The following is a 19938-nucleotide window of genomic DNA, read 5'->3' on the forward strand; positions in this document are numbered from 1 at the left end:
AAACGCAGTTACATAAAGTTAGAATTAACTTAAACTTCATAGCACTAAGTTAGAAAAAAAAACATGTTAGTGTTTTAAAGGTATCCCTTCACATGCCATGAAGGCACTTGGGTGCCATGGAAGTAGAGCCTCATGCTTTCCGTGACCTCTGCACTAGAATGAGGTGGTGTGGTCGGCACCATGCTCTGACCACCTTTTACCCCTGGGAAAGACCGGTACTCAATTTTACAGGGGGCTGAGTGAACCTCGGGGCTGTTCTGGAAGTTTGGCGATGAGAAAAATCCCGTCACCACCCGGGCAAAATAATTATTATAAAAAATAGTAAAACTTTTAAATGACAGTTTCAGTAGATCACATTACAAATTTTTCGGTAATATTCTTATTAGCCTCTTTGTAACATTATAATAAAGATATTTTGGGTGCATACTAATGACAAATGAAAGATTTATAAGTTATAACAGATTTACGGAAGCATGACTGAAAGTAAGAAAGGAAAGATAGGAGGGTATAAATACTGTATAACATCTAGTATATCTGAAAACAGCTCCTTGATCGGAAATAGTCAGATGGACCGACGGATGGACAGACAGACAGATGAAACGAAGTAGATGATGAGAGTCTGAAACATAGAGGGAAAAACAGCAGTAAAAACAATTAACCTAACAGCAAAGTGCTCTCATTTCACGCGAAGTAGAGATATTTGTTTTATTAATAAAAATACTGTACAAAATATAATATTGATATACAGTTTACAATTATTGTTTTTCTGCCAACAGAATCAAGTTTACATTTATCAGCTTGTTTATGTCACCAAGTTACATAGCATATCAATGCTTATAACGTGATATTTATTCAGCATCAATAATATTCTTACTAATTCTTTTTCTTCTTTTTTGGCTTGAACCTGTCTAGTACATTATAATGTTCATTTTGTACTGATATCTTAGAACTCTCACCATCTCCTGAAGTAGTAATATCATCTATACCTGTCTGTTTCATAGATTTCACGAAGTCCTGCAAAATAAACATATACATTTAATAAAGTAGTATAACTAAATAATTATAATAATAATAATAATACCATCATCAGCAGCAACAGCACATCTCTCCTGCATTATCTTTATATTAAATTTACAATTCCACAAATCACAATTTTGAAAATATTTAGAGAAATTGCATTACATAATATTTTTAAATAACAATTATTAATTTTACATTTTTTTTTACCAACATAAAGCATAGAAGGCGTCAACATCTTATTACTGGATAACTTTCATTCAGATGTGCAAAATGAAGATCGTAATCACTGTGTATTTTAATGTATTATCGAAACATTTTGCTTACATAAAGAATTCTTGTTTCTAGCTTTTCTTTTTAACATACACGAACGAATATGGTAAACAATAGCAGTGTGTTTCAATTGGGTAGAATAACATACAGAGCAACTAGTAGCATTCAGTGTAGTTAGACTCTATTCTGTGCCTGTGCTGTATCTCGTCTTGCAACTGGGAAAAGAGAGCTAATGTTGCTGCTAATAATAGTGCCCAATGTAACCTTTTTGTTACTGAAAGCATAAAGTGATTTTTAAAACTGATAATAATGAGCACTAGATACAAGAATTGTTGAAAATTATATCCCTCAACAGAGACATATTCTTGACATCTGTGTAGAAAATTCCTCAGGTATGATTAAAGCATTTCTTGACTGATACTTTCTTTTAGTTCCTCTATTGTGTGAGAGTTATCTTATAATAAACTTTTCCTTTTAAGTTCCCCACATATAAAAATTACAGAGTAAGATTGGGGCTACAAGGGGGGCACAACCCAGTGTTGATAACTCTATCCTCAAAAATTTCTGAAATAAGATATAGTGATTCGTAAGCAGTGTGTGCAGTAGCAGAATTCAAATGAAAGAATGACTGCTGCATTCAATACCTATTAGTTGTTCGAAAATAGGTCGTACTCGTACTTTCAATGTTCTGTTTGCATTCAAACTGCACCACACACCAGTCTTTTCATATGCAGTGAAATTCAACGCACAAGCTGAGAGTTTTCTGTGCTCCAGTACCAATTGTTTTGGCCATGTAATTCGAACCATGCTTCATCTGGAAATATGATTCATTCAGGATCCGATCTCCTAACAGCAACTCTCTCTATCATCAAGTTACTAAATTGGACTCTACTCACGTGATAATGCAGTAGTAATTCGTGAACCACTTTATTTAATAATAATAATAATAATAATAATAATAATAATAATAATAATAATAATAATAATAATAATAATCCGTGGCACCACAGCCCTTGAAGGGTCCAGACCGACCAGCCGGCTGCTGGCCTCATGTTCACATGCCTAAGCAGAGGTGGACGATCATCCAACCAGAATGGAGGTATTGTGTGGTTAGCACAATGATCTCTCCAGCCATTATAGCTGGTTTTCACAATTGGATTTCATTACCTATCATAGCTCCCCAAGTGCATCACAATGCTGGGTAGACACCTGTCCCATAAAATTTCATGAGAAAATTTCTTCCCCCATGAGGCTTTAATTTAAGCAGTACAATGACAATTCTTGTTGAGGATTTTGAAACGTCTGTTTCCTGAGCAAGCCAACAGAGAGATTTTTTGGAGTCAGCCAACTTCGGTTATAGTGAACCTCTGCGGACCAGCATATTTCATTCACTATATCCGAGGTTCACTAAAACTGAAGGGTTTGTTTTTATACTATTGACGTTGCTATACATACAATATTAATGTCCACTTGGGACAGACCACGTTCAATATCAGTAATAATGTTCGCTTTATCTTCCAACTTAAACACTTTACGCTTCGACATTCTGATGTTCACAGTTAGAAACTTGAATTTAATCTAATCATGTAGGTAGTATGCACTGGCCGATTTCGCACCTCTTCCCACTAGAGGTATGCTACTGTGTACTCGGCCTTGGAATTTGCCCAGGTTCACTTTTATAAAGATGCGGGAGGAAGGGTTGAGGACCATTATACACTAATCCTTCTTGTATTTACTCTTTGGTCATTACTCTACTCCCATTTACAAAAGAAAACACTTTCTCTTCCTATTCTTCGAATAACCTCTTTCAAAGGAGTCAGAACTAATCCTTCCTTTCTCCCTCACTGCATACACTATTCTCTTTAACATGTTTCAAGCAGGAAGCTGTCTTTCAATGCACATAACATGTAGAAGGTTTGAGATTTTGTTCTGAACATATTCTTGAAAGTTTATAGGCGAAAGGGTTTCCTAAATTACCATTTTGGCCATTTTAAAATTACATTTTCTTGGAAAAGTTCTAGTTTTAGGTTCACTATAACCGAAGTGAAGGTTCATTATAAACGGAAATATTAATGTACTTTATAATGTATGCAGGTTGGGACCAACGATTTAGGTTCACTATAACCAGGTTCACTATACCCAGAGTTGACTGTATGTTCTGTTATTCACTTATTTCCTAATATTAGTTCCATAGAACTCTGCTTCTGGTAACAGATATTTTGTCATTAAGAGATTCTGTTTGCCATAACTTTTAATAAGATTACAAACAGTTTCCTTACTGGAACAGGATTGCCTGCCAGAATATTTTCTTCACTTTACTATTTTTTTTGCACGAGTTTGTTTTTAATATGTATAGTACAGCAGGGGCGTATTTTGCGGACTACCGGGGCTACCGGCGGTAGCCCAAGGAAATTACAAAAGAAAAAGTTTATAATATAACATAATGGAATAATTTTGTATTATTAGTTTTACCATAGTAATTAAAATTAAAGTAATTGTTAGATTTATATGCGCTCTCTGCTCTCGAAAAGAAACAAGTTGTCAAGGCAGCATCGCTGGAGAAACCGCTTGCTACGTGAGGTAGCCTGTGACCGTACCGTGCACGCTGTCCTGTAGCACAACTGCCCATCCCCCCTGCTCCCTACTGTTTCTATCGTATAGTGTAGGCGGGTGAGTTGGCGCTCTCGTGATCGGTTTCTTCGAAGGCGCGAAACAGCAATACGCTTAGTACGCTAGCAATTGAATGTGATTGTGTTCTTGCAGTGCATTATTTTAAATCTGTGATTTGTTCGAGTGTCTAAGAGTTATATTAATTGTGAATTATTAAGTTTTTAATTTCCCAATTAAGTGATATTGTGAAGAATATGGCAGAACAAGTTTCTGGAGAGGTTTGTGTTGAAAATGACTGTGTAATAGAAGGCTTATTAAAAGTGCCTTTTAACCATCGTACATAACAACGAGAAAGTTGAAATTGTGAAAATGGAAAGACCAACTCCTGAGTTAAATTTGTCCATGGACGTAAAAGAAAAACAGCGAGAGTACACACGCCATTTCACTTCAACATCATATGGTAAGTGGAATTGGTTGTGTGGTACTTCTAAACTGTCTAAACTATTTTGCTGGTCATGTTTGTTATTTAGCCGCGAAACTAATGTGTGGTCAAAAGAGGGGTTTTCTAATATGAACTCCCTTCGAAAAGCAGTCCTAGAATACGACAAATCAAAAGCTCATATTTGTAGTAGCATGAACTTTGCAAACTTTGGGAAGACAAGAATTGATTTACAGCTAGATAAGCAAAAAGCTCTACACATCAACCAACACAATGCTCTTGTGAAAAAAAAATCGGGAGATTTTACTGCATCTTATTAACGCAGTCTGCTTTCTAGGAAAACAAGAATTAGCTTTTCGGGGTCATAACGAGAGTGTGGAATCAGACAATATAGGAAATTATATTGAATATTTAAGTTCCTTAAGTGAATTTGACCATTTACTGGCCAATCATCTTGAGAGTTGAACAGTATTTCGTGGTACTTCTCTCGCAATTCACAATGACTTAATATTTGCTATAAGTGGGGTTATGATAAAGAACATAAAACCTTTTGTGGCCATTGTTGTTGATGAAACAAGTTACTGCTCTAATCAGAGTCAATTGTCCACTGTTTTAAGATACGTCGACAGTACTGCCAATGTTCAAGAATGGTTTATAGGATTCACAAATGTCAGTTTGGACAAAACTGCTGCTGCTTTGTTTCAGCATGTGGAAGGTGTTATAGCAGAATACAATGTCGGCAATAAGTTAATTGCGCAGACATACGATGGTGCTTCAGTTATGGTGGGAAATATTAATGGCTTAAAAACAAAAGTTCAAGAAAAGTATCCTCAAGCACTATTTGTCCATTGTTACAGCCATGTTCTCAATTTAGTTTTGCAACAAACTACTTCATCCATTCCAGAATGCCGCATTTTTTTCAAAACACTGTCGGGTTTAGCTGCATTTTTCCCATCATCTCCTAAAAGATCAGAAAACTGAAGGAATTTATGAACAAGAAACTCCCAAAAGTAGCACCAACTAGATTGAATTTTACATCTCGGCTTGTAAATACAGTAAAGGAATACAGAGAAAAACGGACTGCTGTCTTTAAAAATATCATTTGTAATGACTCTGAAGAAAACTAGGATGATGCTGTAAATGTGCAGGCTCGAGGATATTTGAATTTTTTCACACAGTTTCAGAATATATTTCTTCTTGAAGTCTATGCTAGAGTGTTCGCACATACAGATGTGCTCTACAATATTCTTCAGACAAAAAGTCTAGACATAGCATACTACTTGCAAGAGGTATCAAAGTTAAAAAAAAAATACTATATCTGAGTTCAGACGTAGTGGGTTTCCGTCCATATGGAGTAATATGGAAAATGAAAATTCTTTAGCCAATACAATGGAACCACCATTAAAGCGAAGAAAAGGAGATGATGAATTGAAATACAGGCAGCTGTACTACAGCATACTAGATCGTATGCACATGGAAATTACTGATAGATTTTCTGATTATGGAAAGCTTCAGTTCACACATCTTCTAGATTCTCAAAATTTTCTGCTTATAGAGAAAACTTCCCGAATGAGGCACTAAACAAATTATTTCAGTCCTATAACAGTCACTTTGATCAAGTATGTTTGAAAAATGAATTAAGTGTAATATATTCAGCAGAAGTCTTTGATTTTTCGAACAAACCTATCCATGAAATATTATCTGCCATATATGAAAACCAGCTGAACCAAGTTATTCCTGAAGTCCTCAAATTGGCAACATTAATTGTGACAATACCAGCTACGTCAGCATCGGTAGAAAGAACATTTTCTGCGTTGAAGAGAATAAAATCCTACTGTAGATCAACTCATACACAAGAACGTTTATCCGGCTTGGCACTAATATCCATTGAAAAGTCATTTCTACAGAAACTTTGCAAGTGGCCCAACTGTAATTTCAAGGACGAAGTCATCAACGTATTTTCGTCCCAATAAAGACGTCTGGAATTCACATAAATATGTAAGGAATTTTATTATAGGGATTTTAAAATATATTTTGTGTAATAATAGGGTCAGTGGTAGCCCAAACCCTTTAACCAGTATACGCCACTGTAGTACAGAAGAACTCTTTGTTGTAGACTATACTAATGTTGTGGCATAACTAACAGTGAACTTACGCATAATGATAACAATTTTAACAACAAGTGAGTAACATGTCAACTCAGTAACAAATTCTAAACCTGACTGGTGTGATTCAGTGTCTATTTCACTCTGCAATTATTATGCCTGAGCTTTCACAGTAAAGAATTGCACTCTGACAGCCTTGAAAGCTATTAAATACTCTGTATGATTATTGTATTCTTGATGACGAAGTATACAATACTTCAGTCATTACCAGATAGCGGATTTTCAGTCCCTGCACAGCAATAAGATGTCATGTTCCGTGGTGTATGCAGAGAGCATGAGTTCAATGGCCTCACTGCAACTGATGTATACCTAATATTCAGTATCGGAACCGAAAATCTACTGTCTGGTCATTACATAATATATCAGTAGTAATGAGAACGATGGATAAGAGTATTCCACTTGGATTTCAATCGAAAATTTATAATTAATCAGTTTTTATCGACAAAATTTAATACAGGGGATTAAATAACATGGAACAGCTATTAAACTGTTTAAACTAATTTTAAGGTATGGTCACACGTCGCTACTTTTGCTGTGCAACTTTTGTACTACAGCTGCGCAACCCAAGTGTTGCAAAAGTTGCAACTGGAGGTTGCGAGTCTGTTCACATACAAGGTGCTACTTTTGCAGCTACAGTCTAGCTGCAGGTTTCCAGCTCCATGTTGACTTCTCAATATACATTTCGTGGTTATGTTCGCATTATTATGAAACTCATGCGATAGCTTACTTATCTATTATTTGCTTTTTTTTTAGGCATTTATTAGGCATTTATTATTCATTTATTTATTTATTCTATTTATTCTGGCGTAGTTAAGGCCATCAGGCCTTCTCTTCCACAACACCAGGAATACAAATACAATAATAGAAATAAACAGAAAAAAATACACTATATACAAATTAAAGCTACACAAAAAATAAAGAGAGAGAGAAAAAAACACTATAAACAAAGTAAAGCCACACAAAAATATACACAGGTTGCAGTCACACAAACTTTAAATGAGTGATTAAGTATCATAATTAATTGTATCCTAACTAATTAACTAACATAAACAAGAAACTTACAATTTTAATCTAGATTAAGAAAAAGAAAAAAGAAACACAAATCAATACTTCTAGCAATACCTAAAAACATTAACTAAGACAAAATTTTCCAAATTAATTTTGAATTGTGATAAAGTTCGGCAGTCCCTGACGTCATTAGGTAACGAATTCCAGAGGCGAGGTATTTCTACAGTATAGAAGATGAGTATAAAGACGTTCTATGATGAGGGATAGAAAGAAGTGCTTGATGTCGGTTTCGAAGAGTTGTAAAAAATTGAAAGCGCGATAACAGATAATTCGGAGTAGAAGTATGCATGGTTCTAAACAGAAGAGACAGTGAATGTATTGGTCTTCGTTCCTTCAGACGCACCCATGAAAGTAACTGGAGGGAAGGTGTTTTATGGTCAAATTTACGAGCATTGCAGATGAATTGTATGCACACATTATGAACACGTTGTAGTCTCTCAGCTAAGAGTGAACTTACATTAGTTAGCAAGGTATCGCAATAATCAAAATGGGGCATTACAAGCGTCTGAATAAGATTCTTTTTTAGACTAAGTGGTAGAAATTCTTTCATATGGAACAAGGAGTGAAGTTGAGAAAATATTTTTTTGCAAATGTGTGTTACTTGAGTGTTCCAATTTAGATCGCTATCCATAAAAATGCCAAGATTTTAAACTGTTTCACTGTATTTAACAATAATCCCATTCAATATTATATGTGGTATAGTACTACTATCAAGAGTGCTTCGTAGACGATTATGTCCCATTACGATTGCTTGCGATTTCTCTGGATTTAGCCTTAATACAAATTTGTGTGCCCACAGTGAAATCGAATTCAGTCTTCGTTTATTTTGTTTACTGCGTCACTAGTCTCGTCAGGGTGGAAATGCAAATAAATTTGCAAGTCGTCAGCATACATATGGTATCTGCAGTGTTTTATCATATTAGTCACGTCATTAATATACATCATGAAGAGTAAAGGTCCGAGAACTGATCCTTGTTGAATTCCAGATTTCACGACACACCATTCTGAAGAATAATCGCTTTTGTCCTAAGTAATATTCAGAAATTGGCATTATTTTTACTATAAAGCTATTAAAAACGCCTATATACGTAAATGATAACCAACAGCATATTCACATAATCAATGTTGCCAACCCTCCTGTTTGAAGCTACATTAAGGAAAATTTAAAAAATGAATTGCATCATCAGCAAATATACTCTGACTGTGTTGTACATTTAGTAACTGTTACAAATCATTTATTTTCATCACATCTAACATTAAAATATATCCAAATAATAAAAGTATCGTTGGCACATTTGGATGGCAACAATGGTCGCAACCACAGCAAAAGTTAAAAAAAAAAAACTGATATCAAAAATGCTGCGGCTGCAACCCTGAGAACCCTGCACACAGCATGAAAAAGTAGCGGGCAGCAGGTTCGGCAGCTGCTATTTTTCGGGTTGCACTGTTGTTCATACGTCGCAGTATGAGAGTTGTGCAGATTTTTGTAATGCAGCGCTGCAAAAGTAGCGACGTGTGATCATATCTTTACACTTATTTGAACATAACTGTTCGGCCTACAAATTATTTGGTACACAGATGTTTACAAGATGAATCTTTTCAAAAATATCCATGTTAATGTACTCACCTTTCTATGTTCTTCCTGGACAATTTTCTTTGTCTGTGCTGCTTTCACAGCACCTTTCTTTTTACCACTTTTATTGCGAGGCTGGAAATCAATCTTTGGTGGTTTCACGAACTGCAATAAACATAATATTTAGAGAAAATAGTAAACAGTTCACAGTACAAATTGAACATGTCATGCAAATATTTAACCATATTATCTTTATGCAAGTCACAGCTACATTATTCTTGAACGAAATTTCATTTTATTGCAGACAGTGCATATATTAAAATTACAACTTACTAGCAGCTTCTTTTTAGCTTCCACTTTATCCTTCAGGGTTGGAATATCTACATCAGTAATTACTGTTGGATCCAATGTTATGAATTCAGGTTGAATCTATAAAGAAAGGAACAAACTATGAACTCATGCTGAAAACTTACATTATATTCATCAAATGTATTTCTTACACAACAAAAACTTTACACAAAATATCGTGCAATATACAGTGGTCACAAGACATCTCCAAGCCTGACAAGTGTTACAATAACGATTTTGATTCTTGGGAAGAGAGATACGGTTAGTTGTAGCAAAATTATTAGTACATAAACAAGTTCTTCATACATTTGAAATTAAAAACATCTGCTCACTGTCAGACTATTTACTTCACTGGAAGGAGCAACATATAGAGCAGCGAGTAATGTACGTTTTAAGTTTTAACATGCACACATAACAATCAGAGCAACAATATCACTTGTTTGTTCCTCCTTATCTCACCCTCCCTTGTCTGTGATGTAGGGCAGGGTCGGAGATATCTTGTGTCCACTGTACATAAAATGAAAGTGCTAAAAATGAGACAAAATTGTGCAACATACACTGTGTCCGGCTTAAACGTATAACATTTCATTATTTTATTACTTGAAAAGTATTGTTGATATTTACACTCGGTTTGCTTCTATGGGTAGGGTAACTCAAAATGTTTCCTGTGTTTGCATGGTGGGAGTGTACATCACATGCGCAAACTACGTCGTTCGCGGAAATAGTCAATTAGCATCAGTAACCATGTGGACTCCACAGCAAAAGGCATTCTGTGTGCTTTCTCTCGCGGAGTTGAAATCTGTTACGCAGGTACAACGTCGATTTCGGCGTGAATATCAACTGCGACCAACTGACGATGTTCCATCATCAATAAATGGGACAGATGGCTTCGTGAAACTGGGAGTTTGGTTTCAAAGTCAGGCCACCACACCAAGCGTGCTGTTCCAGTGGCTGATGTCGAATTGATCCGTACGTCTTTCCAGCGGAGCCCCCGTAAATCAATCTGACGAGCAAGTAGGGAGCTAAATTTATTCGTTCGACAGTGCACAATGTTGTCCATAAAAGGTTGCACCTATAGGCATACAAACTTCAGAGTCGTCATCAAATCAAACCTGAAGACAAGCCATTCTACACTTCCGGCAAGGTTAACAAACACAACCAGATCTGCACCATCGCATTGTTGCGCCTGTCGCAAATGTTACACCTGCAATGCTGCAAAACACATGGAGAGAGATGGAATACAGATTGGACGTCTGCCGCGCCTCTAATGATGCACATATCAAGGTGTATTAGGTATGTAAAAACATTTTGAGTTACCCTACCCATAGAAGCAAACTGAGTGTAAATATCAAAAATACTTTTGAAGTAATGAAATAATGAAAAGCTGGATACACTGTATAATTTGCACAAAGTTGCCTAACAATCAATATTCAACTCCTACTATGTATGGCCTAACTAAATCACACCACTCTTTATTACATCATTTTAAGCTCTTTATAGTTCAAAGCAGTGTAAATTTTTAAGAAGATTACATGATCTTTCACTATATACAAAAAGTAAATTAGTACACTTCACAGTTTTCAAACTGTGTAAGAATTCCTACCTTGTCTAACAATGCTTTTACTTCAGCCTCTCTTCTCTGTTGTTTGGTCTGGAAGGGATTGCTCTCCAGAGCATCATAATTTGGTTCACCACTTCCTGTAATTGAACAAAGAAATAACATATAGAGTAAAACCCCCCCTCTTTTAACGAATTTCTGGAGGACTAAATATTTTTTTCTTAAATGCAGGTTTTTCTTAAAAGAAAAAAGTGCAGAGACTAGAAACTGAAACACTCTTAGGTCAGAAATAGACTTTTGGGTATTCAACTGTATCTTGGAACTTAACATTTCCAATGTTTCAGAACTACACATAAGATCCAGCATCAATTCATGTAATTCTGAAATGTTCAGTCCCAGGACACGGTGAAATACCCAAAAGTCTATTATTTCTGATCACATTCACATGATCTAAAAATGCATACTCTTAAGTTACTTAACTACATTATATTTACATATTATTAATGTTCATTAAATTTACTATTAGCAAACATACTCGTATACACTAACAACAGATGTTTGCAAACACAAAATATTTTCACAAAATCATAACAACATATTTCTAAGCACTGTAATTAAATTTACAATTTTCATATGCAAATGCACAGTAACATTTCTGCAAGCTTAATTTCAATTGAGATATCGATATACACAAGTGATTGCAATGTACTCCTGCAAACACTAAAATGGTGTTCTATACTTTGTACACTGTAACTAAACACCTGGGCAATTCCTGGTGGATGCATTCTTGTCATTGGGGGTTGACACTGTTAATCAGTGACAAAAGTTCCACCAGGGACCAAGTATTGGTGATATAACCAAATCATATGGGTTTAGGCAGGAAATGCCCAACCCAATCTCAGTACATCTAGAAGCAGGTCTGGATGCTAAAAGTTGGCAGCTTCAACTCCAGAATTAGGTGCAATAAGCTAATCACCTATTCACCTTAAATTAAGTGAATTTTGAAATCTTAATAGCATAAAATGGACGGATTCTATAATGATGACATTTGATCTTAAAACAAAGAACGTGGGGAGACATCAATGAGCTTGCCAGGAACAGAGTCAGATGGAGGAGTTTTCTGAGAGCCCTAAGTTCCACACTGAAATGATGGGAACATTGATTGATACATTTTACAGAAATCGATCACAAATGTTTGGAACAGGTTTGGAATTTTGTTCAATTGAGTTATGTATTCGTAAATTCATTCAAATGTATTTATTGGAAACAAATTCGGTGATCAACCCACAGATGACGAGAATGAAGTCAAGAGATAATTTCAACCCGAAAAACTGTGACTAGAACAAGCCTTACGTAATATTAAATTAACTCAACAATCAGCACCACTGAAAGACTGTATGAATAGATAACATATACATGAACATCTTAACATGTTAATGAATAGTTTTGAAAATGAGATTGTAAAAAGAAAATGTAAAAAAGTTAAGCATAAAAAGGAAATGTAAAAAAGTTGAGCAGAGTTCAATTTATGATTTTGTGAAGGGAATTGAAGGAGAAAATTGGAAAAATAACGTAAAATAAGAAATAAAGTTCTGATTTCAATCTTTTATTGTTAGCAATATTTTATATGTTTTTATTTGATTAACACAGAAACGCCGTAATCCATTATTTGTGTAAAATAACTTCCCCTATTGAGAGACCACCCCTCTGAAAGACCAATTTTTCATGGAACCAGCAGTGGTCATTTAATACAGGTTTTACTGTACTGCAAAATGAAGAGATGTAAATTAAGAGACATTTTTAAAATACAAGAATATGACTGCCTTAATACTTCAATAAATATTCTTCCTTTTAAGGCATACATACATACATGTACTTTTTTTTTGCTAACATATTTGCACATATTGGTGTATAGTCATTTGTGTTCCCACTTTTTGACAATTATGGAGAATCTTGTTCTGAAGTTGGGGTACACATTTGGTCGGATTCTCTTAGTCCCATACAGTAGGATGACATAGGTATGATAGTATGCAGGATGGATGAGGATGAAGGTGATAATGTTAGTGAAATGAGCCCAGGGTCCAGCACCAGTTACCCAGCATTTGCTCATAATGAATTGAGAGAAAACCCTGGAAAAAACCTCAACCAGGCAATTTGTACCAACCACGATTTGACCTTGGGCCCACTGGTTTTGCAATCAAACATGTTGACCACTCTACTCCAAAGTGATGGACTGGACCTTTTTATTTTTCTCAAGACAGACATGTGGAATGACACTCACGACAGCATGTCAGGCTTCCATATATGAGAACATACGAGGCTCATCCAGAAAGTAAGTTTCCCTATTAAAAAAAAAAAAAGAACACACACTTTCAGGAAAACATTTATTGGCAACAGGTACAGCAATGTTTCAGCTATTTTTCAACATAGCCACCATCAGAATTGAGACACTTGTCATATCGTGGGATCAACTTTTGTATCCCTCTGTCGTAGAACTTTGCCGCCTGTGAATGGAACCAGTGTGTGACAGACGTCTTTAGCTCTTCGTCATTGCCAAAATGCTCACCAGAGGACAGGAATTTATTGAGGTGCAAGAAAACGTGAAAATCGCTGGGAGCAAGATCAGGACTGTAGGGTGGATGATCAAACAACTCCCAGCCAAATTCCGTCAAAACAGCTGCTGTGCGCTGAGCTGTATGTGGACGAGCATTGTCATGGAGGAGCACAACACCTGCACGCCTCTTGTTTTGAATGGCACGTCGCAATTTTCGCAGTGTTTCACAGTAACGGTCAGCGTTCATTGTTTCACCTCTTGGAAGGAAGTCAATGAGCAGAATGTCCTTCCTGTCCCAGAACACCGTGCACATCACTTTCCGTACCGACAGCGTCTGTTTGAATTTCGTCCTGACCGGAGATCCACTATGCCGCCAATGCATTGACTGCTGCTTGGTTTCCAGGGTGAAGTGCGAAATCCAAGTCTCATCGCCCGTGACGATCCTGTCGAGGAACTAGTCGCCATCATCGTGATACCGTTGTAGAAATGTCAGTGCTGCTCCTAAATGTTGCATTTTGTGTTCGGGTGTCAGGTTTTTTGGCACCCACCTGGCACACACTTTTTTGAACAGCAGGTGCTTAGTGACAATCTCATGCAACAAGGATCGCGATATCTGTGGAAAATGGCTGCTTAGCTCCGTAATCGTGAAGTGACGGTTCTCCATGATGCACTGCCGCACCAGCTCAACACGATCATCATTGATGAGGGACGGTCGCCCACTGCGCTCTTCATCATGGACACTTTGACGACCTTTGGAAAACTACCTACACCAGCGACGCACCATCTGCTTACTCATGATGTTCGGCCCATAGACCTGACAGAGCTGCTGATGAATTTCAATTGGTGCAATGGTTTGTGCATTAAAGAACTTTATCACCGACTGAACCTCGCAGGTGGCGGGAGAAGAATAAGAGCTTCCATTTCGGACCACTGCTGCCACGCTACTGGCACCAGGCGGGACCTGTCCGGCTGGCATAGGATTAATACGTCATAGATCTGTTACGCATGCGCAATTGACACGGCTAATTACGTTTACTTTCAAGGGGAAAAAATCGGGAAACTTACTTTCTGGATGCGCCTCATATTAAGGCATTATACTGATAAGGAACAAATATTCATATCTAAGCATGAAATGAATTCACAGATATCAACATTCTGCCTTGACTGTTGTGTGCACTATTTTCAGCTTCAAGAAATATTAAGAACATTTTATTTCTTTATTTATGTTTTTTCATGGTATTGTCCACATTTATTAATGGCATTCTTTGTCTTGTTGATATAATAATATAAAATGAAATGTAATTTATTGGGGGAGGGGGAATAAAATAAAATAAAAGCAGTGTTGGTTTGAGCACTAAAAACTTATTTTAAAATGATTATGCTACGTAATTGTTAACAAAATAAAAGTTATCGTCACTAAATTGACTTAATCTTCTAGGTACTGATATCAGTTTGCTATTGTACTAATTTCTTGTGAATGTGGATGGAAATGATGATGTGATGAGACAAAAGAAAGTCATTCGAGTACTTGTATTACTTGCCTGGAATGATTAAACTAGTGAAGCCACCTCCTGTTGCAACACCCAAAACATCCTCATAAGGACAGAATTGTAGGTTTCCTATCCTCTTACTCATCTTATGTTTCAAATATGGTCGAACAGCAGGTTTCACACAGCAATCTCTATAAACCTAAAAATTAACACCTATTAACTCAAACACAACAGTGGGCTAGTCATGTTGATTTATTAAAAAAATCAAGGAACACTCGCTAGGGCCAGTTCACCTGACTAATCACTGTATTTACTTGCGTAATAGATTTAATAGATGTTATCGCTTAATGTACGCACCCCAATTTTTGACAGTAATGTGTAGGGGAAAAAAATACCTGCATAATGGACGCATTATATTTTCAATTGCTATCTGTGTGAGAATGACGATGATCAAAGTGATATGCAGTAGAGTATGATGGAAGTGATGCTGCAGTAGAGGATGACAGTGATGCTAAACTAGTACCGATAGTGATTAAAATAAGAACAGTGACAGTGTTACCTTCACAAAGTATACCCAGTTTTTGCTTTATTTGTATTCAGTTTTAGGTCATGCTAACTACATTTTTTATTCATTTCATATGTTTCGCACTTTACATTATTACTGCTTGTAAGAGTTCGATATATTGATGCTCTCGAAGTTACACAATCGATCATTTTCAATATTACTCGAATGACCAATGTAGAAACCAGCTGTGATTTATTACGTGGTATGTCAGGTAATTATGATTTTTTTCCTAAAAATTTTCCCCTGCATATAATACGCAACAAAAATCATGAAAAAAGTGTGTCTATTACGTGAGTAAATACAGTAATAGTGAATAATCCTTGCTATTCAAAGCATTCTTCTAAAGCAATACATATTAAAATAAACATAATGAAACTTTCACTTTCATTTCATTCACTCAGTTTTCTGCCGAAGGACAGGTCTTTCACTGTAAACATAGCAATCTCAGCAATCTCCAATCTTCCCAATTTTCTGTTTTCCCCTTAAACTCTGTACATGATCCATACCGCTATACAGGATGTCCCATTTATCTTGTGCATTTATTATAACTTTTTTGTTTGGACAGGTATTGGAATTTTTGTTTTTGAGAGTTATGTTAGTACGAGGGGCTAACGTGAGTATAGAGATTTGGTACATGTAACTACATTATGGTACAAGATACACGTGACATCATCAATTTTTCAAATAGCACTACATATTTTAATCATGTTACATTGATTACACACATTAAGACGAGTTCAAAATTGTATCACAATGTCACCTTCCCAATCAATAACAACAAAATGCAAAATGAATGACATCAGAATGTGCCGTTTGTTGTGGTGCCCCCATTCATCTTGTGCATTAACTTACACAAAACGAAAGACGACTGACGTCCGTACACGTCGTGTGTTGTGTGTTTGCTGTCTTAACATGCAAACAAACCACAACTGTCGACACCACAATCCACGTACAGGGGCCTGCACGTTCTCCGGACCCTGTCGCCACTCGGCTTCTTCCTGTGGGGAAGGAACTGTAAAGGACAGTGTGTACCAGAACATTCTGACAACACCAGATGACATGCAGCAACGGATTCGACAGGCTTGTGTGTCCATTTGGCCAGCAACATGCAGGGCAGTCATACAGTCTTTCAGGGAATACCTTCGAATGTGCATTAATGTGAATGGTCACCATTTGGAACATCTTCTGTGACTCTCAAAGCATAATAATATCACATTGGAAGTACGTTTTTTGAACTCGTCTTAATGTATGTAATCAATGTAACATGATTAAAATATGTAGTGCTATTTGAAAAATTGATGACGTCACGTGTATCTTGTACCATAATGTAGTTACATGCACCAAATCTTCACACTCAAGTTAGCCCCTCATTCTAACATAAAGCTCAAAAACAAAAATTCCAATACCTATCCAAATAAAAAAAGGTATAATAGGTGCACAAGATAAATGGGACACCTTGTATCTTAATGTTGTCTATCATCTGATAATGATACACTTCTTTGAACAATATGATCAATGACGATGACGACGACGACGACGACGACAACAACAACAACAATAATAATAATAATAATAATATTAATAATAATAATAATAATAATAATAATAATAATAATAATAATAATACAATCAGTCTATGATTCTCACCATTTGGAGTTCTGTGGCAAGATGACTGAAAATATTTCATGTAAAAACAAGGCATTCACAATGACATCTCTACATAATTTTCTCTTATGCTACTGGTATAGGTTATGGTCTATATTTTTTTTATTATAATAAATTAATTGTCTTGCAATATATGTTCAGGGATGTTGTATATTTATCAGTTATTTTATAGTTTTGATTCCCTACTAATTTTTTTTTTTTTAAGATATGCACATGTTAACCTTCCTCAATATTTTTGGTACTGAAAATCGAAAAAGGAAGAAGAAAAAAAAAAAGAGTTCTTATATGTGAGTAAATACCGTATCTATCAAATGAATATACACATCAAGTTGTAAGAGCAGCTGCAATACTATTAAATTATTAAAATATGACAGACTTCAAAGGAAAGCTAAGGATGCAATGAAATGCTCAATAGATATTCTTATTATACCTCTACAACATTGCCCATTCCAACAGCCAATAAGCCTCTCTGACTGAATGCAAGGTTGGATGCAACAGCATGCAACTTATATTCTTGAAGTGGGCCTTCCAGGTTTCGAACATCCCAGATCTTCAGACTTCTGTCCACAGAAGAAGTTGCCATATACCTGGAATAAGATGAACACAAACACAATAAACTAAATTTACTGTCTTCTAAGGAAGCTAATTATATAATACAGATTTTTTTTTCTGAATATCCAAATTTATTTAACACTATTTTACAATAAGGTATATTAGGGTTATAATTATATACATTTCAGATACAAATAAGTACACAAATGTTGAATAACTCTTCTCGGGTTCTCAGCCAGGTGAGTTGGAGATTAGCTAATCTCCAACTCACCTGGCTGAGAACCCGAGAAGAGTTATTCTACATCAAACGCCGGGAAAGCCTCAAGTCATACACAAATGTTATTAACGAATACATATAACTTATAACAGACAGACAATTATATCACATGCAAGTACATGCCAGTATCTAAATATGTAGAATCTATTACACACAGAAACATATATATTATTACAGATGTATTACATTAAATTACATACATATGACATAAAACATATTATATATAAAGAAGTAGATATTTAATAATAATAGTAATAATAATAATAATAATTAAGAATGTTAAACAGAAATTAAACAGACACAAAAAAGAAACATATTGCATAAAAACAGACATATTACGAGTACATAGCTAATGTACACACGACAGGAAAAAAAATACATAGTACATAAAATTACACACATATGACATACAAAAAAATATTACATAGAAATTACATATATATTTATCACAAAACTGACATATTACATGGAAGTTTCATACATACGACATAAAAAAGACGGATATAAATACATAGTACACATTACATTACAAATACATTAATGTATTTAGATTTGAAAGTGAAATATGAGTATTACGTGCAGATTTTTTAAAAGGGAAATGATGGCAGTAGAATTGACTTAATTGCAAAGAAGTGAAATAATTTTGAAATTGGAACATGTGAGAAGTTAAGGTTGATTAGTTATCGAAAATGTAATACTACTATTGCTGGAACATGGTGACATGCCTTGATAACCTAGGGTATCTGATAAACCAGGGATGTAAAAGCACCTGCACTTGTTCTGCAGTGGTGTAAGGCTATACAATGTGATGGAGACTTTGTAAAAACAAATAGCAGTGAAGAAAAACATTCATTTACATTGTCACCAGACTATAACAATTTTCATTAAACATATTCTGAGAAAAAATGTGGGCCATTACTTTTTTAATGACACTCATATATACTGCACAGAAATAAGCATGATTCATTCACTTACTTTCCCTGAGAATCAATAGCGAGGCCTTGCAATGGATGTTGGTGACACAACATTTTACACAGTGGTTCTCTGACATTTGGACTCCACATGCTCACAATACCTGAAAGAAAAAAATTCAGACCCTATAAACAAGATATTATGGTGACCCTGCCATGCATCCCTCTGTGGTCACTGAGGTGATGAGGAAAAACAGGAATCGATCATGACAAGAAGGCTAGGGGTTTGGTGTAGAGAGAGATGTAAACAATGGTTTATTAATATACTGTGATGAATGATTACTGGTTCATGTAGTAAAGGAAATGGGAGTGCTGGATAGAAATAGAAATATGCTTAAAAAATTAGTCTTGAACGTTAAATATGGAAGAGACAAGAATATTGTCAAAATATGGCATGAAAGATGCCGGGGCACTTCTGCATTTCTACCACTGACCCTCAGTCGGAATGTTAATGATTTGCAATGGCTGACTGTAAAAGGGGACATAACTCCTATTATAGATCGTCATATGGAATGTAATCACTTTGCCACTGCCTACTGCGAAAGGGGGGCTCACCTGTTATAAACACTCATATAGAGTATAATTTCATGTGATGGCCAACTGTAAAAGGTATGAAATCATAAGCGGAGTTATGGGGAGGCACTGCCCCCCCCCCAAACTTGTCTGAACTCTTTTTATTTATTAACATTAGAAAATATTGAATTCAAAAGATCTCTTTTGCTTTTGTTTATGATTCAGTTTCTGTGCTTAAATTGACGAATTAATGTCTTCAAATCATGTGTCTGGACTATAATATTTATTTTAAATTTTTGA

General features: G+C 35.6%; 1 protein-coding gene across 3 annotated transcripts in view; it reads right to left on the minus strand.

Annotated features, from left to right (window-relative positions):
- Window positions 1-660: 660 nt before the first annotated feature.
- The window catches only part of LOC138709101 (WD repeat-containing protein 46), a 33198-nt gene continuing 13920 nt past the window's right edge, over window positions 661-19938 (minus strand). For 2 of the 3 annotated variants that reach the window (XM_069839634.1, XM_069839637.1), the window contains exons 7-13: window positions 19130-19229; window positions 17756-17912; window positions 15143-15294; window positions 11097-11187; window positions 9479-9574; window positions 9200-9310; window positions 661-1014 (exon numbers count right to left, since the gene is read on the minus strand). In XM_069839634.1, coding sequence (XP_069695735.1) covers window positions 874-1014; window positions 9200-9310; window positions 9479-9574; window positions 11097-11187; window positions 15143-15294; window positions 17756-17912; window positions 19130-19229 — 848 coding nt within the window. In that variant the 3' untranslated portion in view covers window positions 661-873. Of the gene's footprint in view, window positions 1015-9199; window positions 9311-9478; window positions 9575-11096; window positions 11192-15142; window positions 15295-17755; window positions 17913-19129; window positions 19230-19938 lie in introns of all 3 variants that reach the window. The other variant, XM_069839636.1, reaches the window with a different exon arrangement.

Source organism: Periplaneta americana, chromosome 11 (genome assembly GCF_040183065.1).
Source record: "Periplaneta americana isolate PAMFEO1 chromosome 11, P.americana_PAMFEO1_priV1, whole genome shotgun sequence".
In the NCBI taxonomy this organism is placed as follows: domain Eukaryota; kingdom Metazoa; phylum Arthropoda; class Insecta; order Blattodea; family Blattidae; genus Periplaneta; species Periplaneta americana.